Source organism: Lathyrus oleraceus, chromosome 5 (genome assembly GCF_024323335.1).
Source record: "Lathyrus oleraceus cultivar Zhongwan6 chromosome 5, CAAS_Psat_ZW6_1.0, whole genome shotgun sequence".
Classification (NCBI taxonomy): domain Eukaryota; kingdom Viridiplantae; phylum Streptophyta; class Magnoliopsida; order Fabales; family Fabaceae; genus Lathyrus; species Lathyrus oleraceus.
Genome location: NC_066583.1, coordinates 384,250,956 through 384,276,835, shown reverse-complemented (window position 1 = coordinate 384,276,835; position 25,880 = coordinate 384,250,956). Strand labels below are relative to the sequence as shown.

General features: G+C 36.1%; 1 protein-coding gene across 1 annotated transcript; it reads left to right on the top strand.

The window, feature by feature from the left end:
• The first annotated feature begins 13,001 nt into the window (after positions 1–13,001).
• On the top strand, positions 13,002–17,462 carry LOC127080879 (probable LRR receptor-like serine/threonine-protein kinase At1g06840). The gene is made up of 15 exons (XM_051021171.1): positions 13,002–13,394; positions 14,277–14,329; positions 14,672–14,743; positions 14,851–14,994; positions 15,093–15,164; positions 15,286–15,357; positions 15,537–15,611; positions 15,992–16,060; positions 16,170–16,238; positions 16,338–16,406; positions 16,476–16,492; positions 16,556–16,714; positions 16,805–17,088; positions 17,198–17,281; positions 17,325–17,462. The coding sequence occupies exons 1-15, from the start codon at positions 13,002–13,004 to the stop codon at positions 17,460–17,462; spliced, it is 1,770 nt and encodes a 589-aa protein (XP_050877128.1).
• Positions 17,463–25,880: the final 8,418 nt, after the last annotated feature.

The following is a 25,880-nucleotide window of genomic DNA, read 5'->3' as shown; positions in this document are numbered from 1 at the left end:
ATTTGCACTCTGCGGGGAATGAATCAAAGAAACGCGAGGCCATTTACCGATGGCGGCTTGGAATAGTCGACTTGATATACACTGATATCAAGGAAGCAGGGCCATTTACCGATGGCAGCTCCAACTCGGGTATGGAACTCATCTCACAAAGATCACCAAGCATACAAGGAATTAATATATCAAGCAATTCAATAATTACATACAATACAGTAATCCCAAATTGCACAAAAAATATGTCACAAAGTAATATACAATACAATACAACAAATACGAAAAGTAGGTAAAACCCACTAGGCAAATCTCCCCAGCAGACTCGCCACTTTCTGTAGCGGGGTTTTCGTTACCTTTAGGTTTATTGACTAAACCAAAAGTCAACATACAATTCGAGTCACCACCGCACATCTATTTATCCAAAGGAAAGGTTAGAAAGCGAACAAAAAACCGAGAAGTTTTATCGAATCAAAAACTAATAAAAATGTGAGAGATTGGGGTAAGGGGGTTGGTTATGCAATGGGAAGGTTTTAAGCACCCAAGACATCCTAGGTACTCCTAGGAAGCCCTTTTCACACTTGTTGTAAGGTTGGTATTTTTGTGAAAAATTGTTTGTGCAAACATGATTGGGGAGATGAGAAGAGAATATACAAATTATTTACAATTTTGTGTTTGAATGGATAAACCCACTGCCTACGTACCATCTTAAAAAGATTAGGATCAAAACCTCGTAGTTCGGGGTAAAAATCTCAAAACAAGTTGGTGAATTGATTTGGTCCAAAAGCCTTAAGGTCTTTTGTTCTTCAAGGGAGAAAACTCAACCTAAAACCACAAATCCACCATGTGAGGATAGCTTCAACATGCTAGTGAAGGGTTAACCCTATAATAAGCATGGAAGACTCATTGTCCATCACTAAGGATATAGGTGAGCAAGGCTTAGGAACTGTAAATTTAAAAATCAATCAAGGAAATTGAAATTTAGATCTGAAAAATTTGAGAGAAAAGGTGAGTTCCTTTGAGTATGGTTGAGGAATGATTCGTGCAGCATGTAAGGCGCCCTTAGGTTGTGTAAATGAGAAGCATGGAGCACTTATTTATAACAAGAGATGGCTGAATGCATGATCAAAAGCATGTGCATGGATGGAAAGGGCCTCCATGCATGGGCCTGTACAGGCGCATGGAGGGCCCAATTCAACTTGGATTTGCAAGCTGATGCCAAATAGAATTAGAATGGACGTGCAGATTATGTGTGTTGAGCTCATGCAATGCAATTTCAATTGATTTCCAAAAATGCACCAATATGTTCATCCCTTCGAATATGGCATTTCCAAAACTGAAACATAACCTTATGGGTAATGGTTGGAAAGCTTTTTACATGAGGATTAATTGTTATGTTGACCAAAACTTCATTTGCAATTTGGAAATTGGTGAAAATTGATCATGAAGTGTAGGGTGCAAAACATGTACATGTGAAAATTTCAAAAATGGCAAAACTTCAAGCCCTTCTGTTTCATTGATGCAAGCTCCAAATGACAAAATCTTCAACATAAAAGTTGTATATATTTTCAAGAAAATTAATTTGGACTTAAATTTTGCATCATTTGGATTTTTGATGAAGACGTTATGGGCACTTGAAGTTGGACTTTTTCACATTTCAATGCCTTTGGTCCAAAGTGACCTACAATGTTTTGCATTATCACATGTATTTATTTTAGGAATATGAAATTTTGTTCAACATAACAATTGAAGTAGATATATTAAAATTTCCAATTCATTTGATCCCACCTCAAAATCATGAAAAAAGAATGAGTTATGTCCTTGGGAATTTGACCCAAAATTAGGGTTTCAGTCAAAATGACCTATAATGTTTTGAAATGGATAATGACCTTCCAAGCTTCAAATCAATTTTTGATGAACAAGAAAGTTATTCACAAGGTTCTTAAGAACATTGTATCTCTTGGGGTCATATTCATTTGACAAATACATCAAACGTTAGGTCTTAGTGTACTTCAAAATAGTCAGATGAATTGACTGATCAACTTCTCAAGCCCAAACCTCATATCTTGATGAATTGATGATTGAGGACACTCATATAAGTTCAAATATGCATGAAATGATGAATGGAAGAACTTACCTTGATTTTATTTGATCATGGGTTGAGGTTGCTTCATGAGCAAGGCACAGTTGATGAACAGATGAATTAGGGTTTCCTTGGGAAACAAACCTCAAGGCCCTTTGTTTGCTTTTGATCAAAATGATGATTTGAGATGCTTGGGAGGCATATTTGGTGAATGAGAACTTTGGGAACCATTTTCATGCTTGCTTTCATCTTCACCTAGCCCTATCTATGAGCATAGGGGCCTCTAGGAGCCTTGAATCTTGTGACTGCTCAAGCTACAAACAAAAGCAAAGTTAGTGACATATTTTTGTGCTTTTGGTTAGTAAACAAAATAAGAAAAGAAATAATATACAATTCAAGTATGCTTGGTGATCTCAAACCAACTCATAAAAGTTCCCACCCAAAGGTAAGGAGCCAAGATGCTATGATCCTTGAGGCGAGATGCAAATGCAATGTTATGATGTCATGAGGGATCTTAGGGTCAAAATTGGGGTCTTACAAGAATGAGGAATGGATAAGAGTTATAAACAACATAAGAGACAAAGGAAAAGGAGTAGTCAATGAAGCAGCATCTTTTTAATGTCAAATGGTTTTGAACTGCTAGAGATTTTGAATGATCCCATGTCATGTCAAAACAGGGTGACATGATTGTTCCCTAGAATGTTATGGGGCTATATAAAATGGTTAATATTAAAGAGGTTTTCTCCCACCTTCTAAATCTTAACCCTATGACTGTTGTGATCATTGAAACTAGAGTAAATAAGGATAAAGTTGCAAAGACTAGAGATAATTTTAAGCTTAAAGGCATGTTTATAGATAACTACTGAGGAATCTATGAAAAATGGATTTGGTGGAATAACAATAAAGTGGAGGTTAGGAAAGTTTCTTTGTGCAGTATATCTATTATGGAATCTATGATTTGTGTGGAAACATTTTATTTTGGCTCACTGTTGTTTATGGACTAAATTAGTTAGAACAAAAGAGGAAGCTTTGGATAGACATTGAACAAATCCACCTATCTCAACAGGGCTTGTGGTTCTTGATAGGTGATTTTAACAATGTCTTGAAAACTATGGACAAGAGGGAGGGGGGAACATGGTTCATGAAAATGAATATAAGGATCTTATCTCCATGATGGATTGAACCAATTTAAATGAGATGGATAGTAATGGTGATTATTACACATGGTCTAACAACCATAGTGAGAATGTTATATATTCTAGAATTGATCATGGTATGGCTAATATGGATTGGTTTCAAAAGTAAATTTAGGCTACTCTGAACATTCTATCTCCTAGTGTTTATGATCATGCCTCACTCCATGTGAAGGATCAGGTGCTGGACATAAAAAAGAGAAGGCCTCATCTCAAATTCCTGAATAGTGTGATTTAGATGGAAGGTTACCATGATTGGGTAATAAATAGTTGAAGCTCCCCTTTTAATGAGAGACCTATGTGTGTCTTATGGAAGAAGCAGGTTAGGGTTCAGAATACTATCAGAGATCTTAGTAAGCCTCACATATGGGCTTCTTGTTCTTTGAAGGAAGCTAGAAGTCTCTTGTTGGAAACCCAATAAAAGCTTATGCATGATAGGGACAATATTGATCTTATTAAATAAGTGAAGAAGAGAACTAAATAAGTCATTAAGTGGAATGAAATTGAAGATTTTTTTTCAAACAGAGGTCTAAAATAAACTAGCTTAGGTTGGGGAATGATATCAACCCTAAAAAAGATATGGCTTCTGATATCCAAACATGAGGACATAGAGAATGAAATCTTAAATTTCTATGGAAAGCGTATGGGAAAAACTAATGAGAACCTTGTGCCAATAAACATTGTTGTTATGAGGGTGGGTCCTCATCTGTCTATTAATCAAAGAAGAAGGCTTTAGATTCTTGTGACTGAGTCTAAAATTATTCATGTAGTTATGGATATTGGGGACATAAAAGCACCTGTCATTGAAGGGTTTGGAGCAAAGTTCTACAAGGAGTCTAGGAATACTATTAAGTAAGATGTTATTGCAACTGTTATGGATTTCTTTCACAATAATAAGATGTATCATGCTATCAATTCCACCTCGGTGATCCTTATTTCCAAAGGCAATGAAGGTAGAACAATTAAGGATATTAGACCTATATCGTGTTGCACTATAATCTACAAGATTATTTCTAAAATATCAACTTGTAGAATGGATGTTGTGATGACTAGCACTATAAATCAAAGCCAATTTACTTTTGTCCCTAGGCAGAATATACATGACCATATTCTCCTTTCTTATGATTTAATTCGTGGATATAGCAGGAAAGGTGGGACTCCAAGATACATGCTTCAAATTGATACTTAGGAAGCTTGTGATACTGTTAACTGGTTTGCTTTGGAGAATATCCTTACGGAGTTAGGGTTTCCAAAGAAATCCACTAAATGGTTAATGGTTGATGTCATAACTATTTCATATATCTTCAACATTGGTGGGATTCATACTAGAATTATGAATGCTAAAAGGGGCCTCAAACAAGGGGATCCTATATCCCCCCTTCTCTTTGTCGCTGTGAAGGAATATCTTTATCAAAGTGTGCATAAGCTAAGTAAGATCCCAAACAACAACTTTCATGATAAATGCGAAAAGCTACATATTATTAACATCAAATTTGCTAATGATTTACTCTAATTTTCTCGTGGGGATTGTAAATCAATTGAGTTAGTTATGGAAAAGATGGATGATTTTGCGAAAGCCACTGGTTTGTTTGTTAATCCTGCAAAGTGCAAGGCTATATAATGGAGGTGTGGAGAGCATAATCAAAGAGGATATTTTGGAGTTACTTAGATTTCTAAGGGAGGTCTTCCATTTAGGTACCTTGGTGTTCCCCTTACTAGTAAAAAACTATTTATACATCACTACATGGGGATGGTTGATCGAATTGTTTCGAGGATTAGGCATTGGTGTAAGAACAAAATTAGTTCTACAATAGAATTCCAGGATTTTAACGATAACAAAGGATGAAATCAAAAATGGAACCCTAACAAAAATTCTCTAAGTGTGCAGGACTCTGAACAGCAACAAAGGAATCCGATCGTTTTATCAGATACAAACTCTGATCTAATACAAAGTATTAGAAGATCAGAATCATCTGAAGAAGAAGTGTGCTCCAGAAGTTCTGATTCTGAGCAAAACAAGACAGCAGAAAGACCAGAAGCTCTAAACTTCCACTGGACTCAGTTCTGATGATCTAAAAGACCAGTACTCTTAGAAGCTCTGACGTAACCTCAACGCAATCTCCGGTTGACACAGAAACTCCGAGATAACAAAGACTCTGATGAAGATTCTCCAAATCTCAGGGAGACAAATTGGTTATGGCAAGAAACACAGAAGTAATGACATTGAATGCTCATCAAAGGCCAATATTATGTCATCACTCCAACGGTCCTTTTCACTACTATATAAAGGACAACCTACCTCATTGAGAGACACACAACAACGCACAGAAAATTCTTTACATTCTCTCTTATTTTTTCACGAGCTACTGCTCATACGTGAAAACACTTGCTTGTTTACTCTGCTGTAATATTTGCTTACTCTTAGAAACACTCTCGATTACAAATCTATTTTTGCTAAATTGCTTTTGTTCCTCAAGTGACTCTGCGTAGTCTGTATACTTGGGAGGACTAAGAGATCACTCTCTTAGACGCTTGGTTGTATTAATCTTTCAAGATTAGTGGATTAAGTCCTTTTTAAAGGCGAAATCACCTTGGCCGGGTGGACTGGAGTAGCTTTGTGTTATAAGCGAACCAGTATAAAATTTTGTGTGTTCTTACTTTTGAAAAAGCTTTAATTTTCTAAAACAATTCAAACCCCCCCCCCCCCCGCCCCTTCTTGTTTTTCTCACCTTCAGTTGGTATCAGAGCTTCGACTCTGTTATTGATTTTCTAATCAAACACTTAACAGTGTAGAGAGATCCAGAACGAGAAAAACTATGGCCAACACCAATGAAAGAGACAGTTACAACGCTAAGCCTCCAGTCTTTGATGGAGAAAAATTCGATTCCTGGAAAGACAGAATTGAAAGTTTCTTTCTGGGCTATGATGCTGATCTCTGGGACATTGTCACAGTTGGATACAAACCTCCTGTAACAGATGCTGGAGTTGCCGTTCCCAGAAGTAAAATGACAGATGATCAAAAGCGCCAATTCAAGAATCATCACAAAGCCAGAACGATACTTCTCAATGCCATATCCTCCAATGAGTATGAAGAAATCACCAATAGGGAAACAGCTAAAGATATACTCGACTCCCTGAGGATGACTCATGAAGGAAACTCTCAGGTCAAAGAAACAAAGGCTCTGGCTCTAATCCAGAAATATGAAGCCTTCAAAATGGAGGATGATGAAGCTATAGAGGTAATGTTTTCTAGATTCCAAACTCTTATTGCAGGTCTCAAAGTACTAGACAAAGGATACACAACTGCAGACCATGTCAAAAAGATAGTCAGAAGCTTGCCAAAGAAGTGGAGACCTATGGTCACAACCTTAAAGCTATCAAAGGATCTGAACAACATCAACCTTGAAGAGCTTATCAGTTCACTCAGAAGTCATGAGATAGAACTAGAGGAAGATGAGCCTCAGAAGAAGATCAAGTCTGTAGCATTAAAGTCCAGATCTGAAAGGCGCAAGTCTGACAGAAATAAAGCCTTCCAGGCCGAAACAGAAGACGCTGATGACTCTGAGCAGGAAGATTCTGACGACGAGGAAGAATTATCCCTTCTGACCAGAAGAGTAAAACAACTCTGGAGAAAAAGGAATAATAACTTCAGGAGACCAAGACCCAGAGGGGACCGATCAGAATCAACCTCAAAAGGTAAATCTAACAAAGATGTTACTTGTTATGAATGTAAAGAAACATGTCACTACAGAAACGAATGCCCCAAGTTAAAGAAAGACAGTTCCAGAAAAGAGAACTTCAAGAAAAATTCCCTCAGAACCAAAAAGGGACTGATGGCTACCTGGGATGACAGCGAATCTGACTCATCAGAATCAGACTCTGATGAACAGGCTAATGTGGCACTCATGGCTACCACATCCAAGAGTACTTTAGATGAAGAATCTGAATCAGAAGAGGTATTTTCCGAACTCTCTCGATCTGACCTAGAATCATGTCTGTCTGAAACTCTCAGCTCATATCAAAAACTCAAACAAAAATTTAAAGCTATAAAAGGCGTTCTTGAAGAAACATTAGAAGAATGTGGCAAACTTGAGATAACAATTTTAGAACTAAAAGATGAAAACAGAACTTTGACATTAGAAAGAGATGCAACAAAGAAAAATTGCTCAAAACTTGAAGAAGCGTTATCTCAAGCTCCACAAACTTCAAACACAATAATTTATAAATATGAAAAATATTTTCAAAAGTTTCTGAAAAATGGGATAGGGAGGAGTATAATGGCATCCATGATTTATGGAGTCAGTCAGAACAATAGAAGAGGAATTGGGTATGATCCTAGTGAAGATAAAACTTCTACTAATGACCAACCTAAATCTCCATTTTCATATCACTATACACATACACAAGAGCAACAATTTAATAATGCTAGAAAACCCAAAGTGTTAAGAAACTCTGGAAAAACTAATCACAAAGGACCCAAAAGACTATGGGTACCAAAGGATAAGATTGTTTATGTTGCAGATATCTTATGCAGTAGAGTTAAAACACCAGTCATGGTAGCTGGACTCTGGATGCTCGCGACACATGACGGGAAGAAAGTCTATGTTCCAAAGCCTGGAACTTAAAGATGCTGGATTCGTAGGCTTCGGAGGAGATTAGAAAGGAAGGATCAGAGGCTCCAAAACTATTGGTAATAGTACTCTTCCCTCTATATCTGATGTGTTATATGTAGAAGGATTAATGCATAATTTGTTATCAATAAGTCAATTAAGTGATAACGGATATGATGTTATCTTTAACCAAAAAACATGTAAAGCCATAAATCAAAACAATGGTTTTGTCCTATTCACTGGCAAGAGGAAAAACAATATTTATAAAATAAATCTTTTTGATTTAAAAGAACAAAATGTGAAATGTCTGTTCACGAAGAGCAATGGGTATGGCATAGACGCTTGGGCCACATTAGCATGAGAAAATTATCTCAGCTAAATAAAATCGAGTTAGTCAGAGGCCTACCTAAGCTGAAGTTTTCTTCAGATGCTCTGTGTGAAGCATGTCAGAAAGGAAAATTTTCAAAAACATCTTTCAAAAAGAAAAATATTGTTTCTACCTCTAAGCCTCTGGAACTTCTTCACATTGATTTATTTGGTCCTGTGAAAACAGCATCAGTCAATGGAAAGAAGTATGGACTAGTCATTGTTGATGATTTCAGTCGCTGGACATGGGTAAAATTCTTAAAGCACAAGAGTGAGTCTCACTCTGTATTCACTAGCTTCTGTTCCAAAGTGCAATACGAATTTGACTCTAAAATCATCAGAGTCAGAAGTGATCATGGTGGGGAATTTGAAAATAAATCTTTTGAGGAATTATTTGACTCTAATGGAATATCCCATGATTTCTCCTGCCCTAGAACTCCATAACAAAATGGAGTTGTAGAGAGGAAGAATAGGACACTCCAAGAGATGGCCAGAACCATGATTAATGAAACAAATGTGGCTAAGCACTTTTGTGCCGAAGCTGTAAATACAACGTGTTACATTCAGAATCGAATCTCCATAAGACCTATTTTGGAGAAGACTCCCTATGAACTGTGTAAAGGAAGAAAACCAAACATTTCTTATTTTCATCCTTTTGGATGTTCCTGTTTTATTTTAAATACTAAAGAACATCTGAACAAGTTTGATTCCAAAGCACAAAAAGGTATTATGTTAGGATACTCAGAACGCTCTAAAGGCTACAGAGTATACAATACATAAACCAAAATTGTGGAAGAATCAATTCATGTCAGATTTGATGATAAGCTTGACCCTGAAAAGTCAAAGCTATTTGAGAAACTTGCAGATCTGGAGATCACCCTTGCAGGTTCTGACGAGAAGATTAAAGCTCTAGAAGCAACTGCCATTCAAACTTCGGAAGGAACTAAATCCCCAGTAATCCCAAAGAAAGCTAAAAGTCACCTCAACATATCTGAAGAGTTGATTCTGGGAAATAAGGATGAACCTATCCGAACTAGGTCTACCTTCAAGCCTCCTGAAGAAACTCCTCTGGGACTAGTATCTCTGATCGAGCCTACTTCCTGTGATGAGGCACTTCAAGATAGCGACTGGGTTCTAGCCATGCAAGAAGAGCTAGATCAATTCACAAAGAACGACGTCTGAGATCTTGTTCCTAAGCCCAGAGGCACTCACATTATCGGAACCAGATGGGTGTTGAGAAACAAGCTGAATAAGAAAGGAGAAGTTGTTAGAAACAAAGCTCGACTGGAGGCTCAAGGTTACAGTCAACAAGAAGGTATTGACTACAATGAAACCTTTGCTCTAGTCGCCAGGTTAGAATCTATTCGCTTACTTGTATCATTCGCCTTAAATCATTCTATCAAATTGTATCAAATGGATGTCAAGAGCGCATTCCTTAATGGTTATATATCAGAAGAAGTGTACGTCAACCAACCTCCAGGTTTTGAAAATTCAAAATGTCCAGAACATGTTTTTAAACTTGAGAAATCTTTATATGGATTAAAACAAGCTCCTAGAGCTTGGTATGAACGATTAAGTAATTTTCTTCTGGAACATGATTTCATTAGAGGAAAAGTTGACTCCACACTCTTCTGTAAAAACATTAATAATGATCTCATGATATGCCAAATATACGTTGATGATATCATTTTTTGTTCAGCTAACGCCTCTGTATGTCAAGAATTCTCTGAGTTAATGCAGGCTGAATTTGAAATGAGCTTAATGCAAGAACTAAAGTTCTTTCTAGGAATTCAAATCAATCAAAATTCAGAAGTCACGTACGTTCATCAAAGTAAATACATAAAAGACATTATGAAGAAATTTGAAATGGCTGAATGCAATCCTGCAAAGACACCTATGCATCCAACCTGCATTCTTGAAAAAGAAGAAGTCAGTCAAAAGGTCTGTTAGAAGCTCTATCGTGGTATGATAGGCTCCCTTCTCTATCTGACTGCTACTCTTCCTGATATTCTATTTAGTGTTTGTCTCTGTGCCAGATTTCAATCAGACCCTAGAGAATCTCATTTAACAGCAGTTAAGAGAATTCTCAAATATCTGAAAGGAACTCCTAACCTGGGCCTGATGTATGAGAAAACATCAGAGTATAAACTATATGGTTTTGGTGATGCAGATTACGCAGGAGACAGAATGGAACGAAAAAGTACATCTGGAAATTTTCAGCTCTTGGGAAAGAATCTGATATCCTAGGCCAGGAAAAGACAATCAACCATAACTCTGTCCACCGCAGAAGCGGAATACATCTCAGCATCACTGTGCACTACTTAGATGCTCTGGATGAAGAATCAATTAGAGGATCTGCAAATCTTCGAGAGTAACATTCCTATCTTCTGTGATAATACTGCTGCCATTTGTTTAAGCAAGAATCCTATTTTACACTCCATAGCTAAGCACATAGAAATAAAACATCATTTTATCAGAGACTATGTTCAGAAAAGGGTAGTAACATTGAAATTCATTGATACTGATCATCAATGGGCTGACATCTTTACTAAACCCTTAGCTGAAGATAGATTCCTCTTCATCTTAAAGAATCTGAACATTCAAAATTGCCCTGAATAATATGTGCCTCTGAGTTCGTAAAATGAGATTCTGATGTAAACACAATAGACATCATTAATGAGCTGTAATCATTTTCCCTCTAAACGTGCTAACTTGGTTTTTGTGCTAAACTCTGTTTTGTGTGTCGTTTTGCATGCGCCCTAATTTGGGTATTTAAACACATTCATTTCACACATTGCACACTTTTCACTCTCACGCACTCTTAAACCTCTGCAAGCTCAACTCTCTCAAGGCATTCCTGCAGCATTCTTCATCTTTATCCCAGCTTTCAACAACATTCATGGATGCTCAACAACAATCTGTTTACAACTTCTCTCAACAAATGGATTCAAGCGAACAAGCTCCAAGTTCAAGCAACCCAAACCCAGCGGTTACCGGTGTAGTCACAACTCCCATCTACAAAGAGCCTCACATTCTTGATCGTGAGCCTCACATCAATCTTACAACGCCATTTGAGAAACTGGAAGTGTTATGTGAATCCTTGGTGGATTTTGACAACATGCGTAGAAATGGCATTGACCTCACTAATGAACTCAGAAATCAAGGTTAGGGAAATTACTTCAAACGCTTGTATGGTCCTGTCTACACAAATCTAGTGAAGGAATTCTAGAGATTCGCTGATGCTGATGATCACTTCATTGTCTCCTATGTTCTGGGAGTCAAAATGGTGATAACTGAGAAGTCCATTGCTGCTCTTCTGGGCATTGAAAAAGATGGAGGCAGAAGAATCTACAACATTAATCCTAGGGCAAAATACATGTCCCATAAGATTAACCCAACAATCTTCAAGCAGAACGCTGAAGGCAACCTCTCCAAGAACAAGTAGCTACATCAGAACCTCTGTGTCTGGCTAAAGATCATTCTGGGTACCATCCATCATCGCCCAACTTCAAACTCTTCAGACTACATCAACACAAACCAAAAGTGCATTATGTACTGCATCCACAAGGGTCTGAAGCTCTGCCTTCCAGCACTTCTTTTCAAGTATCTCAGAGACTCTGTACGAGATACAAGAAACAACATGAAGCCCATAAACTACATTCCTCTAGGAAGGCTAATCTCTGACGTTCTGATTGAAAGCCGCCTTGTGGACCACCTGCTAAAGCTCAAACTCATGGACGACGTGATGATCGACACTGGAAAACCTCTCGACGCCAAAAATCTGAAGAGCATGGGGATTCTGGATCAAGTCAAATTCAAACCTACTCTGGACACCTCCTGGGAAGCTCTCAAAGATCAGAGGAAGATCCCCAATGGACTCTATCTATTCTCAAAGGAAGACCCCCGAGAAATAATCCTTTATTATCTAGATGATCTGAAGAAAGAAGGAGTGGATATCTCAGACTTCCACATAAGCGATCTACCAGATAAGCCTCCAAACTTCATGAAGCATCCACGAGGACCCTCTGAAAAGGAGAAGCAAGCAAAGAAGGCAAGACTAGGAGAATCCTCCAGATCAAGACCTCCAGCACCTCTGCATGGGCCTTCTGGTAAGTCTGTTTCTCTTGCTCCCTCTGCACAAACACATCCCATTGCTTCTTCTATCCCTCAACCAACACCTATCTACACTAAATCAGACACCCCTCCTTCAACCACCAAAACATCTCATCAACCATCCCAGAAATTTAACCTTGCCACCACCACCTTACCTCTTTCTGACGCAAAAATGCTGAATGAAACCACCTCACCATCTTCATCTTCTTCTCCAGAATCACCCCATACTTCAACATTTCATCAGACACAGAACACTATGACCCCTCATCTCCCACTCTGGCCCAACTTCAAACTCAGACTCTGGCTTCACAACAGCCAACACAAACCACACCTGAACCTGAAGTCACTTCACCACCCGCAGAACAACCAAACCCAACACCATCTGACCCTCAACCCTTTGAACCAAATAACTCTGACACACACCCACCAAATACATCCGCTGAACCACAAACTCCCACTCTCAACCTAAGCCCTCCCACTTCTCCACCTCCACCCTCTGACCCAGAAAACACCCTACCAACCCTAGAGGAAGCAATAGTGTTGTTTGCAGGAGCCTCAGTTGACAAGGTCAAGTCTCTAACCATCAACTCTGGCATCAGTGATGATCCTTCAGCTGTTAGGACACACTAGAACAGAGTTATTGGTTGGATGACCTCTGAAGCCTTCAAACTGAAGAGCCTCTCTAAGCAAGTCAGAAAAGACTTCATCCGAGATGCTGAAGTAAGACTACAGGAGCGCCTAGCCAGAGAAGCTGAGGAGCAAGCCCGAAAGGAAGCAAAAGAAAAAGCAAGCCAAGAGGAAATACAAATACTTAAGGAAGCTGAAGCCAGAGCTCTAGCTGACGCTACTGCTGCTGAAGCTGAAGCTAAAGCCGCTGCTGAAGCTGAAGCTCATCGTGCTGAAGAATCTACCAACAGGGTAGAACCGAATGCTCTGAATCAGGGGGAGTCTTCCACCTTTGTCCCTCTGGTTCTCAAGACACTTGAAGATCTTCATAAGAAGCAGAAAGAAGTCCGAGCTAGATTGGATCAACAGGATTCAGTCAATGTCAACATTCAGAATCTGCTGACCCAGCTACTTCAGAGGATGCCTCCACCTCCAAACCCTTAGGCACCTAGGACTCTTTTTTGCTGATTTGCTTGTTGCTTTCTGTTTTGTTTGTTCTCGCTTTCTGCTGTTAGTGTTTTCTATTTGAATATATATATATATATATATATATATATATATATATATATATATATATATATATATATATATATACACTACGCTAAAAATTGGAATAGACAGCGCACCTTAGAGGGCGCTTTATTACAAAAGCGCACTCTAAAGTGAAGCGAAAAAATAAGGAGCGAACAACTGGAATAGACAGCGCACTTTAGAGGGCGCTTTTGTAATAAAGCGCCCTCTAAGGTGAAGCGAAAAAAATAAGGAGGAGATAGAGGGACAACAATACAGGGCGCTTTTTAGAAAGCGCCCTCTAAGGTTACCCTTAGAGGGCGCTTTTAAAAAAGCGCTCTATAAGTCCATGTGCATTTCCAGTTTATAAAGCGCTTTTGGAAAGCGTTAGAGAGCGCTTTCATAAGCGCCCTCTTAGGCCCCCTTTAGAGGGCGTTTTTTTTCCACAAGCACCCTCTAAGGTCCCCTTTAGTAAACATTAAAATTATAACATACTGCGCGTTTTGTTATTTCACTCTCTGTTATTTTCGTTCTTTTTCACGTTAGGGTTCTCACTGCTACGATTTTCGCTACTTCTAAGGCGTTCTCCTTCCACCTCTGTTAGATCTACGACGTTTCCTCCTTCTATTAATTCGTTGTTAGCTGTTCGATTTTGACACCATAGGTATTTTTCTAATCTTCATATTACTTGGTTTCTCTTCTGACGTTCGTTATTATTCATTTTTGGTTTCTCTTCTGACTTCGAAGAACTTAATTGGAGTTCTAGATATATACGGATTCGAGAGTTTCAAGACAAACAGGTTCTTAATCTTAACCACCCTCTTGCCTAATTTTATATGAAGTTTATAGACGTATGCACATTTGGCCAATCTCTGTGATCGAATTTTTTGTGTTCTCTATTTACATTTTTCGTATCTATTTACTTTTGAACCACAGTTATTGTTCTAACAGTAACTAACTTTACATCGGCCCTGTTCAGCTTCGAGCAATTTTGTATCAATTTGACAAATGAGAAGTTACAGCAGCATTTCAACCAGGTTTGATTTTTCTACTATCTCCTGGTAAACAATTTTTATATGAATTAGAAGAATAAACGATGATATGTTATACCGTGCTAATATCTTCGTTGTTTTATGCTGAAGGGATTTCATGTGGAACAATCTGACTGGCACAATACCAAAGGAAATCGGACACATTACATCGTTGAGACTCTTGTAAGAAACTTACCAAAGAAAATGAATTATTAGTATTGATCCTCGTCAAGTTTTTGTATGACTAGAGCTTATAGCATAAGCGCTTAATTGAGATGTTTTATACGCAGGCTCTTGAATAGAAATAAATTATCTGGCAGTTTACCAGATGAGCTTGGCAACCTTATGAATATGAATAGACTCCAACTAGATGAAAACCAACTGTCAGGTTCTGTGCCAGAATCGTTAGCGAATATGATCAACGTTAGACACCTGTAAGTGGATGTCTAAACCAAAATTGTTCATCAACAGAACATAAAGCTCGATTTCTTACATGTACTTATTCTGCTGCTTTTCTGTCTTGCAATTGCAGCCATATGAACAACAACTCGTTCACTGGTCAACTTCCATCCAAACTTTCAAACCTTTCCAATCTTATGCATTTGTGAGTATTGAAGCCAATTTAAATTTCCTTTATGATTTGAAACTTTAGAGTTGCATCTCCAAATTGATTTTCTTTTTTTTACAAGTTTTAACTGTGTCTGCTTGTTAACATGACTCTACAGGCTTTTGGATAACAATAACTTATCGGGATATCTTCCACCAGAATTCTCCAAGTTACACAGTTTGGAAATACTGTATGTTATGCTCTACATTGTCTAGAATAGTAACATATAATAACTTTTTCATTGTATATATTGCATTATTGACATGCTTTTGCTTGATCTGTGGAGGAGGATTAGCGAACATGTTCAAGTTATGCTCTAATCAATCTTTTTTGTCTTGGAAAGTTGATTCTTTCTTGTTTCACTTATAGGCAACTTGATAACAATAATTTCAGCGGGAATGGAATTCCTTCTACCTATGAAAATTTACCCAGGCTTGTAAAATTGTAAGTACTGTTATCTACGTGTCCTTTTTTTCGCGCTCAATATATGATGCTACAAATATTCAGTGACTATTGTTTGTCCATACACTATGTCAAAACATTCTTTTAAACGGCCTCGAAATCGCCTTTAGAAATTTGGTCTCGTGTTCTCTCCTAACTCCTTCAAGCCTCAAATTTGAGTTTTGACATAGGATATGGAGTATTTGTTTCTCCATGATTCACGGCCAAAGAGTATTCATGTAAATGTGTGTATTAAAAGTATTTAAAAAAGGCATTGTTTAGGTTTCATTTGGACTTAGAAAAGCTTACCGTCAAGTTTTCAATAATGAATTCAAGAACATGGCTTTTGTTTTTTGAGCTAATGTTTCCTCTTGATTTTACAGGAGTCTGAGAAATTGCAGCCTGCAAGGAGCTATTCCCGATTTAAATTCAATACCAAGTCTTAAATATTTGTATGTTTAAGTATATCTCGTGGCTCAGCTTTATATTGTGCCTAATGACAACGAAATCATTTTCTTCTGTTTTGTCTACAAACTCATTTGCGATTGGTTCATGGTTTAGGGATCTTAGCTGGAATCAGTTCACTGGGTCTATACCGTCAAATAATCTTTCAACCAATATGACAACTGTGTATGTAAATAGCCAATTTTATTTATAAACTTTGTATATATTTTAAACCTTAACTTATATTCATCGCAATATTTATATAGTATTTTTCTGCTATTGCAGTGATTTGTCCCATAACAAACTCAACGGATCAATTCCCCGAGGCGGAATATATCATTATCTTCAAAGATTGTGAGAATATACTCGTCAACTTGTATTTAAAATTTCTAAAATAAAACTCTATTCAACTTATGCAAATAGTAAGTTTCTCAATCTCAGCATTTTATTATTCTTTATTATATTTGAGTTTCTCTAATAGTACTTTCATTTTATTGTTATAGTAATTATTAATACAGAGAGCAGAAAGAGAAAAACAGGCATTATTGCTGCTATTATAATAGGAGTCGTTGCTGCTGTTTTAGCAATAACCGCAATAACCATGCTCCTAATTTTTAGAAGAAATTCGAAATACATGCACTTGATTTCCAGGAAACGAACGTGTAAGTATTTTAACGCTTTCTTCTGATAATGTCAATTTGATTAATCTTTGAAGAAGTAAAATTTATTCGAATGGCTATTTCTTTTTGCAGCCTCTAATGTATGTATCAAAATAGATGGTGTGAAAGCATTCACTTTGAAAGAGTTGACTCACGCCACTAACAAGTTTGATATCTCGACTAAAGTTGGGGAAGGAGGTTATGGAAATGTCTATAAGGGCATTTTATCTGATGAAACATTTGTTGTCGTTAAGCGAGCAGGAGAAAATTCATTACAAGGACAAAAAGAGTTCTTGACTGAGATTGAGCTTTTATCGAGGTTACATCATCGAAATCTTGTCTCTCTATTAGGCTACTGTGGCGAAGAAGGAGAGCAGGTAAATAACCTATAGCTACACTTATCTTATGCATATCATCATAAGTTTTGCCATATTTGCTTGATAGTTGACTATAGTATCATTTCATATACTTCTTTTCTTGGTTCAGATGCTGATTTATGAATTCATGCCCAACGGCACACTAAGGGAATGGATTTCTGGTAAGAAATTGTCCCAAATTATAAATCACTTTGTATAATGAATTAGTTAATAAAATGAATTTTTTGATAATCCAGAAACAAATCCGCATGTATCTTTCGAGAAGTGCTTATAAAACTACCTATTCCAAAGTTGTTTGTATTCAAACCGGCATGCGAGGAATGACTGCTAGAAATGAACTTCGATTCAGGAAGCGGACCCTAAGAAGACTGTGACTAGCAAAAAAAACATACATCTCAGAGATGTTTTTGCTACTTAGTTTTATTTCTTTTTAAGTTATGAATTGGTTGTATATTTAGAATCTTTAGAAGTTAAACGATTATATATCAGTGGATTGTTGTATATAAGGCTTGTTGAATGCAATGTGTGAAAAAGGGCTTCAAATTATACAGTTTTAGGTGTACTGCTTCAATATACAGGTTGTCTAAAATAAATAAATAAATATAGCATTTTTTTTTAAAAAAAATTTAAATAATCACCCACTTTAGAGGGCGCTTTCCAAAATAAGCGCCCTCTAAACCCTTTAAATTTCCACTTTAGAGGGCGCTTTCCAGTAAAAGCGCCCTCTAAACCCTTAAAAGTTTCCACATTAGAGGGCGCTTTCCAGTAAAAGCGCCCTCTAAACCCTTAAAAGTTTCCACTTTAGAGGGCGCTTTCTTTAAAAAGCGCCCTCTAAAGTGGCCCTTAAAGGGCTTAAAGAGCCACTTTAGAGAGCGCTTTCACCAGGAAAAAAAGCGCTGTCTTTACCTATGCCAGCGCCAGATTAGAGGGCGCTTTAAAGCGCTGTTATAGGCTAAAAAAAGCGCTCTCTTTTCCCTTATTTGGCGTAGTGATATATATATATATATATATATATATATATATATATATATATATGTCTTTCCTTCATTTATCTAAGTCTTTTTGATTCTGACAAAAAGGGGGAGAACTAAAAACAACTCTGATGAAAACATATCTAAATCCTTCAGTACTCTGCAAACATTGTTTTAAATGGTTCTAATCCTTTTTTGACTTAGAAATTTGCAAAAGAGTTTTTGGAAACATCATATCATGGAAGCTCCGGTAAGAACTTCTGAACTCCCAGACTTATCTCAGGGGGAGCTCACGTCTATCTGATCTAAATATTCTTATCTCTAAAATGTTTCATCTCTTAATTAAGATTATTTTGTCATCATCAAAAAGGGGGAGATTGTAAGAACAAAATTAGTTCTACAATAGAATTCCAGGATTTTGACGATAACAAAGGATGAAACCAAAAATGACACCCTAACGAAAATTCTCTAAGTGTGCAGGACTCTGAACAGCAACAAAGGAATCCGATCGTTTTATCAGATACAAACTCTGATCCGATACAAAGTATTAGAAGATCAGAAGCATCTGAAGAAGAAGTGCGCTCCAGAAGTTCTGATTCTGAGCAAAACAAGACAGCAGAAAGACCAGAAGCTCAAAACTTCCACTGGACTCAGTTCTGATGATCTAAAAGACCAGTACTCTTAGAAGCTCTGACGTAACCTCAACGCAATCTCCGGTTGACACAGAAAATCCGAGATAACAAAGACTCTGATGAAGATTCTCCAAATCCAGAAAGAGTAGACAGAAAGAACTTCTTCAAATGGAAAGAAAGTATATTTAGAAAGAAGTTATTCAGGGAGACAAATTGGTTATGGCAAGAAACACAGAAGTAATGACATTGAATGCTCATCAAAGGCCAATATTTTGTCATCACTCCAACTGTCCTTTTCACCACTATATAAAGGACAGCCTACCTCATTGAGGGACACACAACAAAGCACAGAAAATTCTTTACATTCTCTCTTAGTTTTTCACGAGCTGCTGCTCATACGTGAAAACACTTGCTTGTTTACTCTGCTGTAATATTTGCTTACTCTTAGAAGCACTCTCGATTACAACTCTATTTTTGCTAAATTGCTTTTGTTCCTCAAGTGACTCTGCGTAGTCTGTATACTTGGGAGGACTAAGAGATCACTCTCTTAGACGCTTGGTTGTATTAATCTTTCAAGATTAGTGGATTAAGTCCTTTTTGAAGGTGAAATCACCTTGGCCGGGTGGACTGGAGTAGCTTTGTGTTATAAGCGAACCAGTATAAAATTTTGTGTGTTCTTACTTTTGAAAAAGCTTTAATTTTCTAAAACAATTCAACCCCCCCCCCCCTTCTTGTTTTTCTCACCTTCAATTGGAGCGTAAAACTCCTTAGATATGTTGAAAGGGTTCAACTTGTTAACAACATAACAACATCTATGTCTACATATTGGATGCAATGCCTTTCCTTCTCGAAGAAAGTAATCAAGATAATTGATGCAATTTTTCGTTCTTTCATATGGACGGGTTGTGATAAAATATCAAAGAAATCTCTTGTAGTGTGGAAGCAGCTGTGTACACTCAAGAGTAGAAGTGGCTTAAACGTGTTATACCTGGACGACTAGAACAAGGCGAACTTAGCAAAGCTTCTCTAGAATTTATGTGGAAAGAACGATAGCATTTGGATACAGTGGGTGCATACTTACTATTTCAAAGGAGAAATATTGATGAATGTGCAGTTGTTGTAGAATGCTTCTTGGATTATTAAATCCATTTTGAAACAGAGAGATATTACGTAGAGGATGAATGGTTGGACATTTATGCAAGTGAAGTTTTAGATAAGAAAAGTCTATAAGTATATCAAAGAGGAGACCCTTAAGGTTGAGTGGAGGTTTTTGATGAAGAAAAGTATGGCATGACCTAGGGCTTTATTTGTCTTATGGTTGGATTTCCATAACAGGTTAGCGATAAAAGAGCAGCTGAAGCGGTTTGGGATGCTGGCAGATGAAAAGTGTAGTTTCTCTGATCAAGTGGAGACAACAAATCATATATTTTTTGCTTGCACTCAACTGAGTAGTATTTGAAAAAAAGTTCTATTATGGATGAATATTGAACATGAACCTAAAGGTTGGAATGAGGAACTAAATTGGATGGTTCGCAATGGCAAGGGAAAGGGTTGGAGAGCTTGTCTTGTTCGTGGTGCAGCGACTGATACAGTTTATGAATTTTGTAAGCATATGAACAATAAGATTTTCGATAACAATGTGAATAATTTGTACATTAGGGGTATAGTTATATATACTTTATCCTATAGAGGATGGAGCAATCCAAGCACATTGCTAATCTAATTATAGATTAATTTTTGGTTTTTGGTTGTTTTGTCTTACTTGGAGGGTTGGACCTATGGGCCACCTTGTAAATATTTTCTTTTTGGAATTAATAAAATTCTTTATATCCAAAAACAAACATTAAACAACAACTAAAAAATAATCCCTTAACAAAAATACAACAACAACAATAAACCAATAACATCAATCTTAATAAACATATAACATATTTATGTCCACCCAAAAACAAAAATATAAGATCGATCTTAGTTTAAACAACAACAACAATATTAAACCTTTATCGAATCTTAAAAATAAAACCTTTAAGATTCTGGGGCTCAACAACAACAATAAACAACACTAAAATAACAACAATAAAAACCACAATATTAATGTAACATAAATAATGATGTTAGACATACTAGATATGTGAAGAAGAAGAAGAAGAAGAAGAAATAGAAGAAGAGGGAAAAGAAGAAGAAACGAACAAGACCCCTAAACTCATACTATCTTCGTATTTCCTTGATATTTCAGGAGTTTGAGGATGATATGCCTTTAGGGCTATCATTGTTTAGAGGTCTTCATTAGGGTTCTATAGGAGTTATTTTATTATATGTTTTTTAGGTAACTGAAAATAAATGCTACAAACTAAGCTATATATATATATATATATATATATATATATATATATATATATATATATATATATATATATATATATATATATATATATATATATATATATATATATATTATATATATATATATATATATATATATATATATATATATATATATATATATATATATATATATATATATATATATATATATATATATATATTATATATATATATATATATCAGAGTAAACAATTTTTCCTCATGTGTTAAACAAACTCGAGGTGAAAAATGGCTTATTCATTTTAACCCTCAGTTTCATAAATCGAGGTAATATATTACTTGAAAAAAATGGTGAATGGTAAAAATTTGAAAAGTAACATGTATCGTTTTCTTTTTCAATTTTTTTACTATTCACCACTTTCTTTGTATGCTACAATATTCAAAAAAGGACTCGCATTGTTAAATATAACATTGCTTGTAATTTACGGCATGTTTATGAATAAAAGGAAAGGAATAAATTATGGAGTGTTTTCGTTGGTTGAAAGCATTGAAAGGTTATTCCGAAATATAACAATGCGTTACTGTAAGACCCCAATTTTGACCCTAAGATCCCTCATGCTATCTCATCATATGCATTAGCATTTGAATCACACCTTAACATCCTCCTTACCCCTAATTCATTGGGTTTGCAATGGGAGAGATCACCAAGCATCATGTGATTGTATCATACTTTATATTTTATCATTTTATTAAGCAAAATACCAAAAATATGCCTTTGTATTTGTCTAACTCTTTTGTAGGTAGGACACATGCTCACCTTTGATCTATCAAGTTCATATATATGGTTTAAGACCCTCATTGCTAAGAGCTCAATCAAGAATGATCCACAATGGCTCTAGGTATCATATATGGATTCCCATGAGCCTCACATGTTATTTTGATCAAGAAATCATCAAGAGATTGGATTTGGTTTGCCTTGGAAACCCTAATTCATCTAGGTATCTTGTGTAACCTTTTCAACAAGCTTCTTCAATAATTGATCAAATATTTGAAGGGATACTTCAAATTTCATCATATTATGCATATATGATCTCCCATGAGTCCCAAAAGTCAAGAGAATTGCAAGCTAGCAAGTTGGTTCATGGTAATTAACTAGAGGAAGTCAACTGGTCAAAACTGGGGTTCCCTAGACCCTATCTCCTACACATTTTGTTATATGAAAATGATTCCAAGAGTACAATTGCTATAAGTTACATTCCAAACAACTTTCATGTTTAGGTCTAGAGCTAGTTTTTCTTGGAAAGTCATTTTTTATGGTGAAAGATTATAGGTCATTTTGTCTAAACCCTAATTTGGAGGTCAACTTCCCAAGAGCATAACTTGCTCAATTTTTATGAGATGAACGATTTCCAAGTTGCACAATAAAATTCAAGATGTCTACTTTAACGTATGTTTGTAGGAAGAGCTAATTCAACTTTTATGAGCATGTGATATGACGATACATTATAGGTCATTTTGGACCAATACCATTGAACAAGTGATTTTCCTCAAATTCAAAAATGCATAAATCCTTCATATTAAATCCAAATGAGGTCAAATTTGTGAGCATTTTAAAGGAATTTTACATAGCTATAACTTTGATGAATGAAGTTTTCTCATTTGAAGCTCACATAAAACGTTAGCCAAGGTGGAATAAGTGAGCATATGGCTTGACACATAATTTTTTTTGATATGTTTAATTTTCCAAACTTCCACCTCAAAATTCATCATGATACAAGCTTCAAATCAAAATGTGTTCAACATGAAAGTTGTTCCTCTTGATCTAATCTTTCCAAAAAGTCCAATTTCATCCATTTTAGACAAGATTTGAATGGGCTGCGCATGACTTGAACATTGCATTATCATTTGGCAAGATTGAACTTCACACTTCCATGTACAATTGCCTAGCATTCTAACATGACTTCAGCAATGCTTATACATGATTATGGATCAGATGGAGTGATTTCATGGGCCTGTACACGCCCATGCACCCATGCATCACACATTGCTAATTTTGGAAGTTCACTTCAAGTGTGCAAATATCAATTGAATTGGCTATAAATAGAGGCTCTATGTATCAGAAATGAGAACCCTACACGCTAGCTTTGAATCCATGCCTTCAAACCCTTCCATTTTAGAGGATAAACCTGAGAATTTCCATTGGAAATTGAGTTTAAATCTCACTATTTTTTAGATTCAAATCTCCAGGGATCCAAAGCCTTTTGATCAGTCTAATCAACTCCTTCAAGCATTCAAAACAAGACCAAGCACAATCAAGTGCAAGAACAATTGAATCCAGACCTGCATTGAAGGTATTTTCCAGAAAATTTTATCTCTTTGATTGTCACTCAATTCTCCATAATTCTCTTGGATCTTTGGTTGTATGAAGTCCTACCAATGTAGGCAACAAGATTGAGTTGCTTTGAGGTCAAATCAAAGCAACTCAAATCATGCACCTCAAATTTCAACTCCTTGTATCTCTCAATATACTTGGAATTAGGATGAATTGAGGCCAGATTTGAGCTCAGTGCCATTTTTACTTTAAAATCATGTCCTTCTTTTTCATTTTGGTGATGGTTGTGATTGAACCAGTCCGGTGAAGCTCATCGGAGAATGAGACCGGAGTTATAGCTTTGGTGGTGAGTGGGCAGGCTCAAAACCATATGATCCTTTTGAAATGAAATAATCTCACGTGTTGGTTTGAATTACCATTGTTGTGGCGCGCTGACTCAATTCCATCATGGATTGCGCGCTTGTGACCACTTGATCTGCCACCTCAATTAATGAGGGAGATCAAGTGGTCCACGTTTTTTCTGTTTATTTGATTTTCATTTTATTTGTTTTATTTTCATTAATTCATATTAATTTTAATATTGATCCAAAAAATATGAGAGTTTCACCAAAAGAATTTAAATAAATTCCTCTTTCATTTTCTGAATTAAAATTATTTTTTGGATCATTATTAATATTTTTCATGATTTAATTTATTTTGTGAATATTTTTAATTGTTTAAAAATAGTTTTAAGTTTCCAAGAATGATGAATTTTTTTCTCCAAGGTCTTTTGACCTTGTTTAACCTATGATAAATCCCATGGCCATTTCTTTGATGTTTTGATGAGGTTTTAGGAACTTGATAAACCATAATTTAATTTAATGCATATTTTAGTTGATTTTAATTATTTTAAATGCCAAATAAATTGTGTTGAGCTTATAATTTTGACTTGTTGAGTTTGACTTGTGTTGTTGGCCCTTGGTCAAGGTTGATTTGACTTTGTTAAGTTAAGATCATTGGATTTAGGGGATTGATGAAATGTATATTTCATCTCCCAAAATGAATGAATGGTCTTAATTTGGTAAAAGTCCTCATTTGACCAATTTGTGTTTATTCCATTTCCCCTCCCTCTTCATCTCATTCCCCTTCTCTATTCATTCATGTCGTGGACCAATGATATCTCTAGATCCTAAGGCTAGTTGATTGCAAATCAATATGAGTATGGATGAGATTAGGTCCATACTTTTGCATAATCTTTTTGTGTGTGGTATGTTTTAGGACCATAGTCCATTATATTATGTCTCTAACATGCATTAACACCAAAATTTCTATTGCCCGACCTCGAATAATTGTGACTTCTACATAAGTCCAATTACGATTGCTTAACATAGCGCTAAATTTGTGACACAAAAGGAATAGCATTCTAGTAAGTGAGATTGTAAATCTCCCCTCTTTCATGGTATTTTGTGGAAACTTGGCCTTTTTTCCTTCCTTTGGAAGATGTCTTGGTTCAAGGACCCATGCTTGTGATAAGTGGGTTGAGTGTTCTCCAAAGAATGACTTAAACAAAATAAAAGCAAAAGCAATACTAACTTCTAATCAACTAACAATTAACATTTAATTTCAAGCCATTTACTCTTATGCACTTTAATTTCAAGTCTTATTTCATTTGCCATTATTCATACCATTCAATTTGTTTACCTTAATGTCATTTTCACTTTGCTCATATGAACCTTATCTCGTGAATATATTGTGTTTGTATATACTTGATTGTGTTTGTGGCCTCTTGATTTTAATGTACATAATAAGCACAAAAACCCTAAAAGATATTTTGTGTGAACCTTATCTTCTTTGCTTGTGTTTGTTTTTTCTAAACTTAGACTATATTGCAAATTAGAAACTTTGGCCTTATGCCATTGCATTTTAAAAACTCTTTTCTTAATCAAACTTGTAAATGAACTTAAATATACTTGACTTAAAATTTCAAAAGACAAAAAGAACTAACACTCATTCAAACCTTTTTAGGCCTTTTGTGCCTTTGTTAAACTTAAATCTTTGTTAAAAGCAACTCATTCACTTTGAAATTTATACCACGAACTACAAGGTTTTGATCCCTCATTTTTATGTTGGTACGTAGGCACAAGTCCGAAGGTCTTGTCAAACACAAAAATATAATTAATGAATTCTTTTCTCATCCCTCCACTCTATTTATTACAAACATATTTTATACCAAAACACATGTACACACAAAAAGGGCTCCCTAGGAGTACCTAGGACACTTTGGGTGCTAACACTTTCCCTCTGTGTAACCAACCCCCTTACCTGAAATCTCTGGCATTTTATTAGTTTTGATTTGAAAACTTCTTATCTTTGGGTTTTGTTCGTACTTTTCCCTTTTCCTTGGAAAGAATAAAAGCGCGGTGGCGACTCTAGTTTAATCGACGTCTAGCTTATCCATAACTTGATGGTCATGAATTTACCGTTACACTTGTAAGAGGTGGAAACAACAATGATGTGTAGGATTTTAGAGCGACTATAGATATGTTAGACTAA